Here is a 17,500-nt window from a genome sequence, read left to right on the forward strand (position 1 = left end):
CTCTCTCTCCCTCTCCCTCTCTCTCTCTCTCTTTCTCTCTCTCCCTCTCTCTCTCTCTCTCTCCCTCTCCCTCTCTCTCTCTTTCTATCCCTAGTTCTCCAGTGCACCATATTTATAACATTCATTTCCAAGTGACTTATAAATCAGTAAAAATGTATTTCTCAAAGATACCAGGTGATGTTGAAGATCACCGTAATACATACAGTAAAAGTCCTAAGTGTTTTGGGGTAAAAATGTGTGTCCTTTTAGATCTGCAAAGAGTTACCTGTAATAGCTGATTCCTGAATCTGTTCTATTTGCAGTCCCCTCTCATTCACCTCTCTTGTTCTTGTACTTCTGCAGCGGCGTATCAGTTCCTGTGTGGTAACCAGGCACCTGGCTTCATCATCGACATCCACACTGGAAAGCCTGTTGGTGAGTTCTTCATAGTCAAGTCAAGTCAAGTCACATTTATTTATATAGCACACTTAAACACAATGTTATTGACCCAAGGTGCTTAGAAATAAAATAAACAGTAATAAAAACTTCATATCCCTGCATCACTTTAAAACAAGTTCATTAACTTCTTTACTCCATTTAAAGTTAAAACCAAATTCAGTTGAATTAAAGAGCAACAACATATTTAGGGATAGTTCTTCCTCTTCAGAAATGCCCACTTGAGAAAAAAAATATTTAGGCTCGCAAGTGGACTGAACACAATTACTGTATATCCAGTCATTGACTGAACATAACTTAGTAACTGAATTAATTTCAAGAAGTTATTAACAAGGCTGAAATGGTAACAAAATGGAAAACAAGTATGCTCAGTCTTGATCAATTTAGCATAAGTGAATAAATGCAGGAGCCTGTTAGTTTAATGCAAGGCTCAAGAAAGATTTTTACTGATGGTAGGAGTGCACTGCTTTTACATTCGGCCAGTAAACATGTGCTTTTAAGTGCCTCTGGCACCAGCCTCCTGAGCTGCCTTTTCTGCAGCACAAGCCAAGCTAGAGCACATTTAGTGGTAGCACAACATTCACCACCAACTTCAGTCATAAAGCCCTTATGACAGATATATGATACATTTCAGTGACATTATTTTGAAGTGATTTTCCTAGTGCTCCTAGTGCTTAAGACCATAAATAATAATCAAGGCTATGCCTTTGGCGTGATTTTCCCTACACAGATATCGACGAGTGCCGCGAGATCCCTGGCATCTGTGCCAACGGCGTGTGTATCAACCAGATCGGCAGCTTCCGCTGCGAGTGTCCCATGGGCTTCAGCTACAACAACATCCTGCTGATCTGTGAAGGTACGGCCCAGCCCTCCATAGCACAGCCATACCATTAGCCCTTAGACAGATAGACAAAGCAGCAGCATTAGCAGTGCTAGCAGCGTCCTTAGTGTGACTGGGGGGCCGAGCTGATCAGCAGAATGCGGCGCCGCGCAAAGCTCTTTCCCACATGAGTTATCCCCCGGTCTTGTAAAGCGCGGGTCGAGGATTGGTCCCGCCGGAGCCAGCGGCGGCGCACGGCTGCCAAGGACTTCAATCACGCTAACGCAGGGGACCGGTGGAAAGAGGAGGGGACTGGGAGCCGGGCCCAAAACTGCCCAAAAGCTGCCGATGTTCCTGGGGCCCCCCGCCGCTTGCGCATGTGTTAACCTCACAATGTTCCTTTACGAGACGTTTATGGATGGTTTGACTGATTGTGCACCCCCACACACACACCTCCATTCCCCTGTACCCCCTCCTCACCCCCCCCCCCCCCCCACACACCCCACCCCCTGTCTTTTCTCCGCAGACATTGACGAATGCAACAGTGGCGAGAACCTGTGCCAGCGCAACGCCAAGTGCATCAACATCCCTGGGAACTACCGCTGCGAGTGCTCGCCTGGATATAAGCTCACCCCCAGTGGGGCGTGTCAGGGTGAGTCTGCTCCCAGCGTGCAGAGCTTGGGGGAGGGGGGGGGGGGGAGACACTATCTCCTAATTACAGGGGAATGAAGTTCCCGGGCGGTTTCAGCCTGTTGGAACTGACATTTCCCTGGCAGATTTGATTCCCTGTTGCCTATTTAGTTTCTATGACTTTTGGCACATCCTCTCTGTCTCATTTGTTCCTCTCCTCAACTGCGCTGACGTTATGTTTTTTTTTTACTCACGCTGCCGCCAGACCGCAACGAGTGTCAGGAGATCCCCAACGTGTGCAGCCAGGGCCAGTGCATCGACATGGAGGGCAGCTACCGCTGCATCTGTGGCAACGGCTTCAAGGCCTCGGCAGACCAGACCATGTGCATGGGTGAGCACTCCGGTCCTTCAGACTGCCGACAGTAGATGTTGCAAACTGCTGCAGAAGTTCTGTCTCTCTTGCCCCACATCAATCTAACCACCCCTGGCCCTCTCTATCTCTCTCTCTCTCTCATGTGTGTGTGTGTGTGTGTGTGTGTGTGTGTGTGTGTGTGTGTGTGTGTGTGTGTGTGTGTGTGTGTGTGTGTGTGTGTGTGTGTGTGTGTGTGTGCAGACATTGATGAGTGTGACAGGCAGCCATGTGGCAACGGGACCTGCAAGAACTCGGTGGGCTCCTACAACTGTCTGTGTTTCCCCGGATTCGATCTCACACACAACAATGACTGCATGGGTAAGTCTTAGAGCTCTCTCCAACCCACCCCCTCCTCTCTCTCTCTCTCTCTCTCTCTCTCTCTCTCTCTCTCTCTCTCTCTGTGCGGCCATTTTATGGACCTATTAGTCATCTCCTTCAGCTCATATCCTCTACTGAGTAATATGGATGAGCTGGGAGAGTGAAAGTGATGCGAATTCCTGCTGATAGCCCTCTCTCTCTCTCTCTCTCTCTCTCTCTCTCTCTCTCTTGCTCTTTCTCTTTTTCTCTCTCTGCTATCTCTCCACTCACTCACTCACACATCCATCCACATGCCTCTTTCTCCTTCCCATCTTTATATCTCCTTCCCCTCTCTACTCCATCTCTCTCTCTCTCTCTCTCTCTCTGGCTGGTGCAGATATTGATGAGTGTAGCACCCAGGCTGGTCAAGTGTGTAGGAATGGCCAGTGCATCAACAACGTGGGCTCCTTCCAGTGCCTGTGTCACGATGGCTACGACCTCACCCCTGATGGCAAAACCTGTGTTGGTAAGCTATTCTACTCTACTCTTACCTACTCTTGAATTCTATTTGATTCTATTCTATTCTACTGAATAGACCCATGCTTATAAGAGAGCAAAGCCATCTCTGTGTCCATCAACTGATGTCCTTGTGCTGCATTAATGCTGACGCCCTTTGCTCTTAGATGTGAATGAGTGTGTGACATTCCCTGGGGCCTGCTCACCTGGCACCTGTCAGAACCTGGACGGCTCTTTCCGCTGCATCTGTCCTCCAGGCTACTCCGTGCAGAATGACCAGTGCATTGGTGAGATCCCCGTGGCACCCAACACACACACACACACACACACACACACACACACACACACACACACACACCTCCAACACATCAAACATTCATGCAGCTTTAGGAGCTCCATACACAATGCCACCGGACTCAAAATTAGAGCAGACAGACCCCTGACGGATTTGTGCCACTGCTGGTTGACGGCAGATGGATGGATGGTGACAAGCGCTGTCTCCTGGTACATGGCCGTCTGGTAGGGGTGCTGGCCCGCACGTACCCAGCCCCTTCCCACTGCCATCTGCCGCACTGCAGCCCTGCGCCCTGTCCACCTGCCCTGAGGACACTCCTGACCCACTCTCACCCCTTCATCACCTTCCACCCCTCTTCTCTTCTGTCCGTCCAGACATCAACGAGTGCGAGTCCGAGCCCAACATCTGCCAGTTCGGCACCTGCACCAACACACCCGGAAGCTTCCAGTGTGTCTGCCCGTCTGGGTTCGTGCTCTCTGATAATGGCAGGCGCTGCTTTGGTAAGACATCAATTCTATGGCATGTGCTAAGTGTCCCCACACATCTCTATGAAAAGAAAGCAATTATATATTCTCTCCCCATCTCTTACAGTTATCTCTGCTTGTTATTAAACAAAACATCCCTCTCTCTCTCTCTCTCTCTCTCTCTCTCTCTCTCTCTCTCTCTCTCTCTCTCTCTCTCTCTCTCTCTCTCTTTCTCTCTCTTTCTGTCTCTCTCTGTGTTCTCTGCTTTAGACACACGGAAGAGCTACTGCTTCACACGTTTTGATGCGGGCAAGTGCTCCGTGCCTAAGGCCTCCAACACCACCAAAGCCGTGTGCTGCTGCAGCAAGATGCCCGGCGAGGGCTGGGGAGACCCCTGCGAACTGTGCCCACGGGAGGGGGAAGGTGCGCATAGCACATAGCACAACATAGCCTAGTTTACAGTAGTGGCCATACGCAAAGCTAAGGAAGCTAAGCTAACCCTTTTGTTCTCACTTGTTTCTCCCAGCTGCCTTTGACATCCTCTGTCCTTATGGTCATGGAACTGTGCAAAATGCGGAACATGGTGGAAGAGAAGGTGAGAGACTTGCCTGCTGTGGAGATGAGATGGCCGTCCTCCACAGGGTCACACATATCACTGTATCATATCATATCCTATCATATCAGAGGTTCCTTGTTGGTGGAATGAGTTGCCCAGTGCTCTCTGTTCTAAACGAGGTGTCTAAAGGCATCTGTTCAACATGCACTTAGTTAATTAAGTGTTTCTTAACAGTTATGGTTTGTATATTATATTATAGTGTATTATAGTTTTTGTTTATTTTCGTTGTTAATGTAGTCTTACCAACTTTTAACTGTTCACTGTTAATTTAACTATTGTATTGTTTTATTTGTAAGTCGCATTGGACAAAAGTGTCTGCCAAATCCCATAACCACTAACCTGATTGGTTCCACATCCAATCTCAGAGTGTAGCATAGAATGAATCTCCATAGAGTATCACTCAAAGCAATATCAACAGGACTAATAAAATTCATATTCTCCTTAGATAATAGGTACATACCATGCATATAAAGTGAACCAGAATTTCTACAAAAGCAGCTTTTTCATAAAAAAGTTATACCATTGATAGCTTTTTCATAAAAAAGTTATACCATTGATCCTCAGTAGTGTTTCTCACCCTTGCCCATTGATTTATCCTCCGCTTCTCTCCTCTCCCTTCTCTCCCCTCTCCTGCAGACATGAATGAGTGTTTGGATAACCCTGGCATCTGTGGGAATGGCATATGCATCAACACTGACGGCTCTTTCCGCTGCGAGTGTCCCTTTGGATACAACCTGGACTACAACGGCCTCAACTGCGTGGGTGAGCAAGCTTGGCAGTGGCACAGATCTCAGTATTGGCGGGCTATATTTGTCCCATTGTCAAGCAGTTGACTGTAAAAATAGCTGTATTAAATATAAAAATTAGCTATTAATAACTGGATTTCTGAGTAAGAGGAAACAGCACAACTGTCGGAGATCGAACAGAGGAAGTCGAATTTAGGCTTTGATGGATTTAGGCTTAGGATTTGATGCTGTTTGATCAGCATGTTGTACTGGCTGTTGCTGACTTCCTTCTCCTCTTTTGCTGATGTTCTCTCCCTCCTCCTCTCCCTTCCTCCTTCCTCTCTCTTTCTCATTCTCTTTCTCCGCTCCGGTCCAGACACTGATGAGTGCTCCTTCGGGAACCCCTGTGGGAACGGCACCTGTACTAATGTGGTCGGAGGCTTCGAGTGCTCCTGTCAGGAGGGCTTTGAACCTGGGCCCATGATGACATGTGAAGGTCAGCAGCTCCCAAAAGTAGAGCACCACCCCAAAAAATAACCAAACCAGCAAGCACCCCATGCATTATACATGGCCAGCAGAGCCACTGCACTTTCTGATTGTCACGTCTGTCTTCTCTCTCTCTCTCTTTCTCTCTTCTCTCTCTCTCTCTCTCTCTCTCTCTCTCTCTCTCTCTCTCTCTCTCTTCTCTCTCTCTCTTCTTTCTGTCCATCCAGACATAAACGAGTGTGCTCTCAATCCCCTGCTGTGTGCCTTCCGCTGTGTCAACACCTTTGGCTCTTACGAATGCATGTGCCCGGCGGGATATGTGCTGCGTGACGACCACAGGATGTGCAGAGGTGAGAAGAGACCCCCTAGTCTCACTCCTCCCTCACACACACACACACACACACACACACACACACACACACACACACACACATACACATGCACATACATGCACACACGTATTGGGTCTCAGTGTCATCATACATTTCACACTCTGTATGCACCCAGATTAGTTTTTCACTACTCGTCAGACAAGTCAGTCTAAACCCAGCATGTCAATATGCTCTCATTTCAGTTTGAAATATTAAATAGTCCGTATCAATTGACAGTACTGTATACTCTGATAGAGTTAAGATATCATACATAATTCTTTCCACTAACAGATACAGTACTTGTGGAATAGCATGAGTCATTGAGTTGTTGTAGTGACTTTAAAGTCATTGTAGTGAGTAATTGGGGGCAGAAACGTCTCTTGGCACTTGGTAATACTCACTTGTGGCGTCTACACTCATTACATTGCTGTAGCTGTAGAAGCACAAAAATAGCTCATTTATTACAACTGTAGAGTTGTTGAAAAATCACCCTTACTAGCATGCAGTTTGTGAGAGAGAGAGCGAGAGAGATAGATAGATAGATAGATAGATAGATACTTTATTGATCCCCAAGGAGAAATTCAAGAGAGAGAGAAAGAGAGAGAGACCTGGAAAATGTATCACAAATTAGGAACTACCAATTAAGGATATTGTTGAGGAGGCACTCAGTCAGTGAACATAGCCTTGCCATTGACACAGGCAAACCTGTCTACTTTGAGAAGACAGACTCCGCACCCACTGTAGCAATGGGGTTGTGGATGATGGGTGTCATTTCCTGACAGATTGTAATAAATTCAAACACAATAGAGAAATGTATTTCTCAGGAATAGAATATGATTTTCTGGGGTTTATTAACATAAATAGACAAAAACAAGTATACAGTAATTCCACCTGGGTAAAAAGATGAATGTATACCTAGAATGCAAATGGCTGAGTGTATACACTCCTGCCACATAATGAGAGAGAATACCACATGATTGTCCATCATAATTAATGAACTTTGCATTATTGTTTTCCCTTCATTTGCCTAAGCGTTCTTTACATAATGGAATGTCATTTTATTCCATTATGATCATTGTACACATTGTCCCTAGATTGTTTTTAACTTCATTTAACCTATTTTCTTTTTCTTTTCTTTTTTGCATTATTATCAAGTTATAGATTTTGTGCTTTGGCAATAGTGTACCCACGGTCATGCCAATGAAGCTTATTGAAGTGAAATTGAATTGAACTGAGAGAGGGGGGGTGGAATAATAGCTTACTGTGATGGCTCTGCTCCCTGCAGACCAGGACGAGTGCTCAGAGGGTCTGGATGACTGTGCCTCCAAAGGCATGGCGTGCAAGAACCTCATCGGCACCTTCATGTGCATCTGCCCACCTGGAATGACACGCCGGCCGGATGGAGAAGGCTGCATGGGTGAGTGGAATAGTGTGTGTGTGTGTGTGTGTGTGTGTGTGTGTGTGTGTGTGTGTTTGTTTGCATGGATCTGTGTTTGTTTTCATTTGACTGTGTATGTGTGTATGTGTGTGTGTGTGTGTGTGTGTGTGTGTGTGTGTGTGTGTGTTTGTTTGTTTGCATGGATCTGTGTTTGGTTTCATTTGACTGTGTATGTGTGTATGTGTGTGTGTTTGTTTGTTTGCATGGATCTGTGTTTGTTTTCATTTGACTGTGTATGTGTGTATGTGTGTGTGTGTGTGTGTTTGTTTGTTTGCATGGATTTGTGTTTGTTTTAATTTGACTGTGTGTGTGTGTGCGTGTGTGCGTGCTTATTTGGGCACCATGTTTTGTTCTTTTGCTGGTATTGCCTTGGCATCGCACCACCTGTATTTCCTGCCAATAGAGCATTCAGATTTTCCATTTACATTTGTGAGAAAGAGACAGAGAGGGGAAAAAAGCCTGAGCCAGACGTGAGTGAAAAAGTCAGACCGCTTATTATTTTGGCTTTCCCCTGCCCCGACAAGTCAATTCACCAAAGTAGTCCAGCCGCATTAAGCTGGGAGATGAGAGTGGGTTCAGACACAGGTAAAAGAGAAACATCTCAATAAGAACCGGAGGGAAATGAGCAGCAAAGCACAGTGCAAGGCCTCATGTCCTACTGAGCGCTCGTGAATCCACACGCTGTGACTGATGGAAAAAGTGTGTTAGATAACATATGCTGCCCCCCCCCCTCTCAACACAACACACCCAGTCTAATCTCATCCCAACCCCCCCACCCACCCCACCCCTCTCCCTTCCTCCCTCCACTGTCTGGCAGACCTGAACGAGTGTCGCAGCAAGCCTGGCATCTGTAAGAACGGGCGCTGTGTCAACACGGTGGGCAGCTACCGATGCGAGTGCAACGAGGGCTTCCAGCCCAGCTCCACGGGCACCGAGTGCATCGGTAAGACGAGAGGCCGAAAGATCACGCACACAAAAACACCCTCTGCACACTACACACACACACACACACACACACACACACACACAAAGATGGACACACTCAGCCATTCAGGATGTACAATACATACAATACAGCATGAAGACACGCACAGCAGTGTGGTATAGACGACCTCATGCAGACATACAAACAGTACCCGCAAATACATAGACACACTCAATTAGGGTTATGATATTTAACTAATTGTCCACACTGAAACATGTGTTTGATTTAGCATGCACATACACATATGTATGCATATGCTCAAGACATCATCCACCCATTTAGTTCACACACTCACACAGGCACATAGCAATGATTAGTGAAGCTTCTCCACATGGATGAGTGTGTGTGTGTGTGTATCCTAACTGGCCCCTGTGTTCTCTCTCTCAGATAACAGACAGGGCTTCTGCTTCACCGAGGTGCTCCAGACCATGTGTCAGCAGACCTCCACCAACCGCAACAGCGTCACCAAGTCCGAGTGCTGCTGCAACGGCGGCCGCGGCTGGGGTCCGCAGTGTGAGCTGTGCCCGCTGCCCGGCACTGTCCACTACAAGAAGATGTGCCCGCTGGGACCAGGGTACACCACTGATGGGCGAGGTGAGGCCAGTGGGAGACGTGTGTGTATGAGATGAGAATATGTGTCTGAGAAGAAACATGGTGTGTGTGTGTGTGTGTGTGTGTGTGTGTGCTTGTGTATGAGAGTGAGAGAGAGAGAAAGAGAGAGAGAGAGAGAGAGAGATTGTGTTTGTGTGAATATGTGTATGGGCAGGATGCATTTAGTGCCCGTGAGAGCTTGCAATTTACTTCCCCCCACCCCTCTGTTAGCTCACACACTTTATTTCCAATGTTATAATGCGGCTCTGTGTTACAACCAGGTGTTAAATCACTGCACTGTGGAGGTGGGTGCTGGGCAGTGCAGCCAACTCAAACTGCCTCACTGAGCCGGGCAGCTCAGGCAGTTTTTCCTGTAACACAGGCCTCCATAAGCCATATTGATTTCATTGCCGGTTGGAAGTAGATCTTCCCAGCATGAATACTCAGTGGGTCTGTCCTGCCAAAGTGTGTTTATTTTTGCATGACTTTTGCTCCAGACATCAACGAGTGCCAGGTGATGCCCAACCTGTGTAAGCACGGCCAGTGCATCAACACCATCGGCTCGTTCCGCTGCCACTGTGACGTGGGCTACAGCGCCGACTTCACCGGCACCGCCTGCGTCGGTATGTTCTCCATTAACATCACATGCACTGGTCAGCCATTTACACTGAGGAAGACAATAACATTTGCTCTATGTCATACTCATACTGTATCCTCAATTAGATCAGTCTGTCTTACATACTTTATCATATACTACAATACACCAAAGTTGTATTTATTGTTATGCACATTTAGAAGGTGGTGCTTTGGTAGTCATTGTGACAGGTTGCTCTAATCTGATATTGCTGCTGTTTTGGGGCCTCTTATGATGGGTTATGTTTCCTCTCCACTGGCTCACAGACACAGATGAGTGTTCGCAATCTCCCAAGCCGTGTAACTTCCTGTGCAAGAACACCGAGGGCAGCTACCTGTGCTCCTGTCCAAGAGGCTACACGCTGCAGCCTGATGGCAAGTCCTGCAAAGGTGAGTACATCAGCCCCGTCCAGAGAGTAACAACATATCCCTATTTACACAACATCTAGTGCATCTGATTCCCTGTTCAAAGTAACTTTAGCTTGTGTGAAAGAGTTGCTAAGGAGTAGAATTTAATGAGGAAAAAACAAAGGCCAGAGAATGAAAATCTTTTCCATCTCCCTTTTGCCAATTCTGGAATTGATTTTCGGGTGGGAGAGACTCCCATCAGTTTATAAGACCAACTCTCTCGTAAAACCGCATCCCCTCCATTTGGCCTGAAGTCTACTCATTAGAAACAGACTTGCTGAGACTGAAATGTTTCTTGACCACCCCCCTAGATTTGGACGAGTGCTCCACCAAGCAGCACAACTGCCAATTTCTGTGTGTGAACACCATCGGTGGCTTCACCTGCAAGTGTCCTCCAGGCTTCACACAGCACCAGACGGCGTGTATCGGTAAGCGTGTTGCCCGGGAGATCAGGGGGGTTGTTACCATGAAGAGAGAGGAGTGTTGCTCTGAAATCTGTAAACAGCTCTGAGTGGTCTGCTGATTGTTTACCGTTTCTTTTGTGTTCTTTTTTTATTACCCTCTCCATCTTCATCTCTGTGGCACTGTATTTGTATTCTGTTTATCCCTCTTTTCAATTACTTCTCTCTTTTACTTCTCCTTCCTTTTGTCCTTTCACTTCCATCTTCCATCCCTCACTCTCTTTATTTCTCCCTAACCCTTTTTACATTTTCTTACCCATTTTCTTGTCTCTTGTTTTCTGCCTCTCCCTCTACACTCTTCTCTCTCTTTCTCTCTCTTCCTCCCTCTTTCTCTCTTCATTCCTCCCTCCCCACAGACAATAATGAATGTAGCCAGTCCAACACGTGTGGCTCGCGTGCATCCTGCACCAACACCCCAGGCAGCTTCAACTGTGAATGTCAGAAGGGTTTCTCCCTGGACACCACGGGCCATGAGTGTGAAGGTGGGCTCACTCATCATCATCATCAACAACAACAACAGCAACAACAAAAACAATAGCAACAAGACAGCAATACAAACCAACACAGTGTTCATGACATGACCTGACAGCATTAGCACACTATAGATGATGTATACCCAGAAAAACATTTCTCAACACATCTCAAGACACTTGACCTTGACTTTGGCATTGACCTTACAACCCTTGCTAGTATATTGAGTAGTTGTCTTGTCCATGTTCTGGTGTGGGACATTTTTTTCATATACACACACTGTATTTGTTACAGTGAATAGGACCATGTATAGTGAATGGTCTTGTGTCCAGGCTATGAGAACAGAGGTTGTATAGAGCATGAGAGAGTGATGAGAGTGAGAGGTTGTATAGAGCATGAGAGAGTGATGAGAATGAGAGGTTGTATAGAGCATAAGAGAGTGTGTGTTGTGTCCTCAGATGTGGACGAGTGTGGCGGTAACCACCGGTGCCAGCACGGCTGCCAGAACATGATGGGAGGCTTCCGCTGCGGCTGCCCTCAGGGCTACGTGCAGCACTACCAATGGAACCAGTGCGTGGGTGAGTCGCGCTCACAGCACTGAGCTGCACCCGGCAACCGCTCAACAGCGCTTTCACACCAAACCACCACTAGTGTAACAACCAAACACTGTTAAACCACCACTAGTATAACAACCAAACACTGTTAAACCACCACTAGTGTAACAACCAAACACTGTTAAACCACCACTAGTCCATCTACCTGTCTGTCTGTCTGTCTGTCTGTCCTGCACATCTGCTTCTGAGTCCTTGTGTGTCTGTCTCCCATGTACTGTCCTCCCTGGTTTCTCCATTGCCGCTTTTTGTCTCTGTCTCTGTCTAGCAATTTCTGTGTCTGTCTCTCATATACAAATCAGCAATACAGAAGGGATGTATGTATTATTGCTTAGTGAAAATGTGCATACAGTGTGTAATATTAGCCCCTATGCATGTGTCCATTCTCCTGTCCAGATGAGAATGAGTGCGCAGGCAACCAGATGTGCGGCTCGGCCTCCTGCTACAACACCCTGGGCAGCTTCAAGTGTGTGTGCCCGTCGGGCTTCGACTTCGACCAGGGCGGCTGCCAGGACGTGAATGAGTGCTCCATGGGCAACAACCCGTGCAGCTTTGGCTGCTCCAACACTGACGGAGGCTACCTGTGCGGCTGCCCCGGTGGCTACTTCAGGGCAGGACAAGGGTGAGGATCTAACCAGGGGCCCACCTGGACATTTGGCTTTACTGATGAAGAGCACATACGGATGTGATACCGTAAAATACTAACCTGGAAAATCCAGACCATGGTAATCTAGAAAGATTAAGGGTCTGGCCACGGACAATGTAATGGCCCAACTCGAGGGGCGGTAACAAGCATGCATTTAAAAATCTCACTGCACGCAATTGGATACACTAGTAAACACTAGACCATGTTTACTGTCCTCCAACGTTGCAGCGCTGTCTTCATCAGTTTAGCTGGTTCCCAGGAATGTGGGGTAAAAGTAACGTGCATCATTGCTCATTGCCAGAGTGTCTAGTAGAGACAATTCCATTGTGCTCTTGCGAGGACTCTGGATTTCCAGGGTAGTAAAATACTGTAACATACTGTTAAATGCAAACACTGATTGCATCCATCAGACCTGCAGTTGGAACAAATTGAGTTGCATGTTTATCATCCTCTACTGTCTGATTAGCAGCAGGTTGTTATTTCTTTCTAATTCTCTTTCTTTTTGTCCTGTTGTGTCTCGTCTGTCCTCTTCTCTCCACCCTCCTTCGCCGTGTTCTTTCTCTTGCTCTTTTGTATCATTTCATCATCTCTCTCTCTCTCTCTCTCTGTCTCTGTCCTCTTTCTCCCTCAGGCACTGTATCACAGGAGCAGGCTTCCCGGGCCAGTTCAACCCTGAGGGCGATGGGGATGACAGTCTCTCTCCAGAAGCCTGCTACGAGTGCAAGATCAATGGAGACGCCGGCAAGAACGGACGCCATCGGCGAAACGCCGCCGACAAGCAGGTACGGCCGCGCTCCAGAACTGACTTTGATCCAAACCAGCTGTCCCCAGTACACCTGCTGCTTATTAGCTTTGTGTCGCTGGCTAGTTTCAGTGAAAGCTGTAGGAGTGTGCTCACCGCTGAAACGAGTATGTTCACCGCAATCAGCCTACATGAAGTGTTGAAATGGAATCTAGTGTAATGAAATAGCAAAATGTTTGGCATGGAATTTAGTCAGCATGTTTGGTTGAAATCATTTGTAAGGGATTGACTAAGATGATGGGTGTGAGTTTGACAGCGTATTTTGCCGACAGTGCATGCGCACTGTGGCCAGAGCGAAGTCAGACGCACAAAGTGGGCAGAGTCAGGCCGAAGTTAATTAATAAAAGATTTAACACTGGTTACATGTGATTAGTTTATTCAATTTCACTTCACCAGAGAGGTCTCGCCCATTTCAGAGTCCCGGCCTTGACGTGGCTTCCCGCTACCTATATCGGCACCGAACTCGGACCCAACGTGTCTTGATACATGTCCCTTTCTAGCACAAATGAAAATGTGTGTGTGTGCGTGTGTTGCAGGAGCAGCATGTGAGCATGGCCAGTGTGGACATCCAAGAGGCCATCCCCATGAACCTGACCCTGGCGTCGCTGCAGAACCGCGAGCCGCTGCTGGAGCTCTTACCGGCGCTGGAGCCGCTCGAGCGGCACGTGCGCTACGTCATCACGCACGCCGGCGGCCACGCCGACTACTTCCGGCTGCAGGAGCGCCGCGACGGCAAGAGCGTGCTGCGGCTGGGGCGCAAGACGCCACCGGCCGGCTCCTACCGGCTGGAGATTGCCAGCCTGCCACTGTTCGGCCCGCGCCAGCTGCGGCAGCTGGAGGACCAGCACGACAACGACTACCTGCTGGGCGAGATCGGCGACGCGCTGCGCATCAAGCTGCACATCCACCTGCACTGAGCCCTGCCCTCACCCACGCCCAGCCCCAACGGGCTCAGGACTGCCACCCTCTCACCCCCACCTCCATCAACCAACCCCCTGACCCCACCACCTTCACCCTGATACTTTATACTACCCAAACAGGGCGCAGTGGCCCAAAAACTGAGTCGACCACCTACCACTTTTTTCTTTGTTTGTTTTGCTCTTTTATTTGTTACCCTAATCCCTCTTTTATCCACCCACACAGCCCCGCCTCACACCCAACCCCCACCTCCTTGAACCCCCATCAATACCAAATGAAGCAGATTACAGACAGGTCATGTGGTTTCTGCACATGGCCGCTTTTTGACAGCGAGGAAAGAGCTGACATTTTTAGTCGATAATACACCGTAACGCACAGTTTCACCAAGTTTTAGCTGAAAGCTAATCGTGTGGAATTATTGTGTGGGGGGATTGAAGTTTTAAGGTAATCAGAATGTTGCTGTGGATTGAGAAGGAAAAAAGTACATAAGTTTACAACTGAAAGAAGTGGTTTGGGGGCAAATTTGTACAAAAGAAGCATGTTTATGACAAGTTAGTGCCTGTCAGAGATGGTCCTAAGAGCCACTCACCTTTCTGTAATCTCGTTCCACACTGGGGTGAAAGATTAGACTCTTGCTTCATTCAGTATTCTATATATGTTAATGTATTGTGCTGTTTAAGGAAAGAAAAAAACATTCACACGAAGGACTGCAGCAATCGTCACAAGATTTCAGGTTTCCAGAGGAAGTAGAATATGGATAACTCTAAAGGGGGGGTTGAAAATCTTGACAGATTTGTACTGTTCCATGTTTTGTTTCCTGTGCTGTCCCCTGTCTGTTACCTCAACTCCTCTGTTCCTGGTATCGGTCACGTCGTCGCTGTGCTGTAGCATACTGTACATGAACAGCAGGGAGCCTCTCTGGCTCTGCCCTACATAGTCAATGTGACCGTTGTCACTGGACATCAGTCCCATGGTGCTGCAGTTGTATTTTATTATCATGCACTGAAAACTGCTCTTTGAGTTTTTAATCAGGGAGATCTTCGACAAAATGGCAGCAGGTTACGTCCAATGTTGGGTGAGCGCGGCAGTAATGTAGCTCATAAATGACCGCTGACGTTCTGAAGAGCAGGTTGAGTGCCCCCTTGTTCTGTTCTGTGGCATGTAGACCACCTTAAGCCTTAAAAATGTTAATCTTGTAAACCTTACAAACGACATTCAGCGAGTCTCACCATGGAAGCCTCAAACCACAGGTACTTGTAAACGTCTTTGCTTTATAAAACAAAATGGCTGAAAAAGATTCAACTACTCATTACAGACCGGGGACACGCACAGGCAAGCACTGAAACTCATTGACAAACAATGACATCCATTAGGTCAGCTTTCACCTGACTTAATATGTTTTTTCTCAAGGAGAGAAAAGGTGCTAAATAATTCCATCTCTTTCGCTGTACTAATAGAAAATGCAGTCTCGATTCTTGATTGCAACAGTGACATTTTAAGAGTGTTTTTTTCCTTTGTTTCTTTGTTATGTGTTTGTGTCTGTCTCGTGTATTGTCTCGATGCTGAAAACCATTATTATACCAAACTTGCTTCTTGAAAATTAAATTGTATATTTTAAAGTGAAAGGAAAAAAAATTGTCTGAAGAGCATCACGGCTGCCAAAAACACTTACTTGTAAACACAACATTGAAGGCCTTAAAGTGCTGATGACTTTGTTTTGCTCAGATAAAAAAAGAACCAATCACAGACTAGTCAGATGGCATCGTTAACAGGGATCACAGGGACGCCCGGTGCGATAAACAACGCTGTTTTTGTAATGCTTCCACTCTCCTCCACTCCCAGGAGAGCAGAGCTCAAATAACACTTGTGCTTTTATAATCAGCGACAAATGTGAGATTCAGGGACCCGCGCTGGAATAGAATTCTATACTGTATTTCCCAGTGCTGGGGACAGGAAAACAGAACAGCCTTTCTGCTGGGAATCGATGTAAACTCTCATAAGGGTCCAGTCCCCAAAGAGCATCTCTTTGTCTCTCAGCCTCTGGTGCTAAATCACATGGATTCTGCCATTCTGAACATCAAGGTTACTGCACTGTTGAACAGCCTGATCTATATTTATGCATAACCATTTTTTTTGTTTGTTTACCACGGGAAAACTTTGTATACTTTGTATCTTTTTTTGTTTTGTTTGTTTGTTTTTTTTTACGATTATGATTATTATTATTATTTTATTTGCCACTACATGTAAAAGAATGTGTGTGTGTGTGTGTGTGTGCGTACTGTACTTCAGCTTTAGCATCAAACTTGAAACACACCTTTGCCATCAGTCAGTTTATTCTCAGTAATGCTCAGGATGGTGTGGTATACACAGGCCCTATTTTACCTATAGGATTTCCCAGAAACTCTCTGAAAGGTTTCCATGACTGTTTTTTGAGCCATAGCATATCAATGACGAGGGCCAATCAGAACATCCTCTGGATATTTTCTGTCTGTGAGGTCAACTACTCTTTTATACCGAGGAAAAACATGTTCGCAAGACCTTTCTTTTCATGGATTTGGGCAGATACATCCATCAAGACTGAGTAACCTGCATTCATTTTGTGTAAAGTTTTATCAGAAACATCAACCGTCAATAAAACTTGTGGGTTATATTTTTCACTGTGTGTCTGCGTTTATTGATGTGGAGGAATGGTTATGGCCAAGTAATGCTAATTTAGGGCGAAGAGCAGACTTAGAATAACAGGGCACTGCGAGATAGTGTATTGATCTGATGGGGGGGGGGGGGGGGGGGGGTTAATTCACCTTCTCACTTCAACCAACGTACAGGAAATTAGAAAATGCCACATGAAGAAACCCCCATTTTATTTACCAGAATTCACCCGGCTTAGCAAAAACAAAAACAAATCATTAGGAAAATATCCAATCTACTTACAAATCTTTAAAACACCAACAGTATGCGACACAATCTGCTCTGCCTCCATTTACAGTCAGTTTAAAGTCGATAATCAAGATTAAAGAGCTACTGTACAAATCAGATAGAGAGAGAGAGAATGAGAGAACACATTAGCAAAAAGAATGATTCTCAAGTCAAGGTTAGAAAAATAAAGCACTTCTGAAGTTTCTAAAAGTTGCAGGTTCACACCAAGATTAACAGATTGACTAGTGCTAACAAAAGCAACCAAACGACATGAAGGACCCCACAAAGTATACTGTATATGGCTTCTCAGTTAAATAGACACATGGAAAGGCAAAAGCCTGAAAGATCATTTAAACAGACAGGAACACATTTCTGATGTCTGTTAAAGGGAAAACTGCCCATGTAAACACAAAGGTTATACCACAATCTACAAAGGTCTTTCAACAGAGTGCTAAACATCCTCTGTTATAACATTACCCCTTGCTGTCAGAAACCATCAAGAATAACTACAATAATATGATGAAACTTTTAGCAAAATGGAATATGTCAGACA

At 46.4% G+C, this 17,500-nt stretch overlaps 2 protein-coding genes across 2 annotated transcripts in view; one reads left to right on the forward strand and one right to left on the reverse strand.

Annotated features, from left to right (window-relative positions):
- fbn2b (fibrillin 2b) overlaps nucleotides 1–16,688 on the forward strand; it is a 64,655-nt gene extending 47,967 nt beyond the window's left edge. Inside the window, exons 42-65 of the mRNA XM_042056593.1 lie at nucleotides 343–414; nucleotides 1,166–1,291; nucleotides 1,782–1,907; nucleotides 2,151–2,276; nucleotides 2,499–2,615; nucleotides 2,992–3,120; nucleotides 3,278–3,397; nucleotides 3,780–3,905; nucleotides 4,140–4,292; nucleotides 4,396–4,464; nucleotides 5,122–5,247; nucleotides 5,587–5,706; nucleotides 5,924–6,046; nucleotides 7,353–7,484; nucleotides 8,323–8,448; nucleotides 8,878–9,084; nucleotides 9,579–9,704; nucleotides 9,982–10,104; nucleotides 10,434–10,550; nucleotides 10,940–11,065; nucleotides 11,513–11,632; nucleotides 12,062–12,287; nucleotides 12,943–13,093; nucleotides 13,650–16,688. Coding sequence (XP_041912527.1) covers nucleotides 343–414; nucleotides 1,166–1,291; nucleotides 1,782–1,907; nucleotides 2,151–2,276; nucleotides 2,499–2,615; nucleotides 2,992–3,120; nucleotides 3,278–3,397; nucleotides 3,780–3,905; nucleotides 4,140–4,292; nucleotides 4,396–4,464; nucleotides 5,122–5,247; nucleotides 5,587–5,706; nucleotides 5,924–6,046; nucleotides 7,353–7,484; nucleotides 8,323–8,448; nucleotides 8,878–9,084; nucleotides 9,579–9,704; nucleotides 9,982–10,104; nucleotides 10,434–10,550; nucleotides 10,940–11,065; nucleotides 11,513–11,632; nucleotides 12,062–12,287; nucleotides 12,943–13,093; nucleotides 13,650–14,030 — 3,368 coding nt within the window. The 3' untranslated portion in view covers nucleotides 14,031–16,688. The remainder of the gene's footprint in view (nucleotides 1–342; nucleotides 415–1,165; nucleotides 1,292–1,781; nucleotides 1,908–2,150; nucleotides 2,277–2,498; nucleotides 2,616–2,991; nucleotides 3,121–3,277; nucleotides 3,398–3,779; nucleotides 3,906–4,139; nucleotides 4,293–4,395; nucleotides 4,465–5,121; nucleotides 5,248–5,586; nucleotides 5,707–5,923; nucleotides 6,047–7,352; nucleotides 7,485–8,322; nucleotides 8,449–8,877; nucleotides 9,085–9,578; nucleotides 9,705–9,981; nucleotides 10,105–10,433; nucleotides 10,551–10,939; nucleotides 11,066–11,512; nucleotides 11,633–12,061; nucleotides 12,288–12,942; nucleotides 13,094–13,649) is intronic.
- Nucleotides 16,689–16,875: 187 nt separating this feature from the next.
- The window catches only part of LOC121677976, a 28,995-nt gene continuing 28,370 nt past the window's right edge, over nucleotides 16,876–17,500 (reverse strand). Inside the window, exon 3 of the mRNA XM_042057132.1 lies at nucleotides 16,876–17,500. This exon is cut by the window's right edge and continues 817 nt beyond it. The gene's annotated coding sequence lies outside the window, so the exon portion shown is untranslated.

This window comes from Alosa sapidissima, chromosome 12, assembly GCF_018492685.1.
Source record: "Alosa sapidissima isolate fAloSap1 chromosome 12, fAloSap1.pri, whole genome shotgun sequence".
Taxonomy (NCBI): domain Eukaryota; kingdom Metazoa; phylum Chordata; class Actinopteri; order Clupeiformes; family Clupeidae; genus Alosa; species Alosa sapidissima.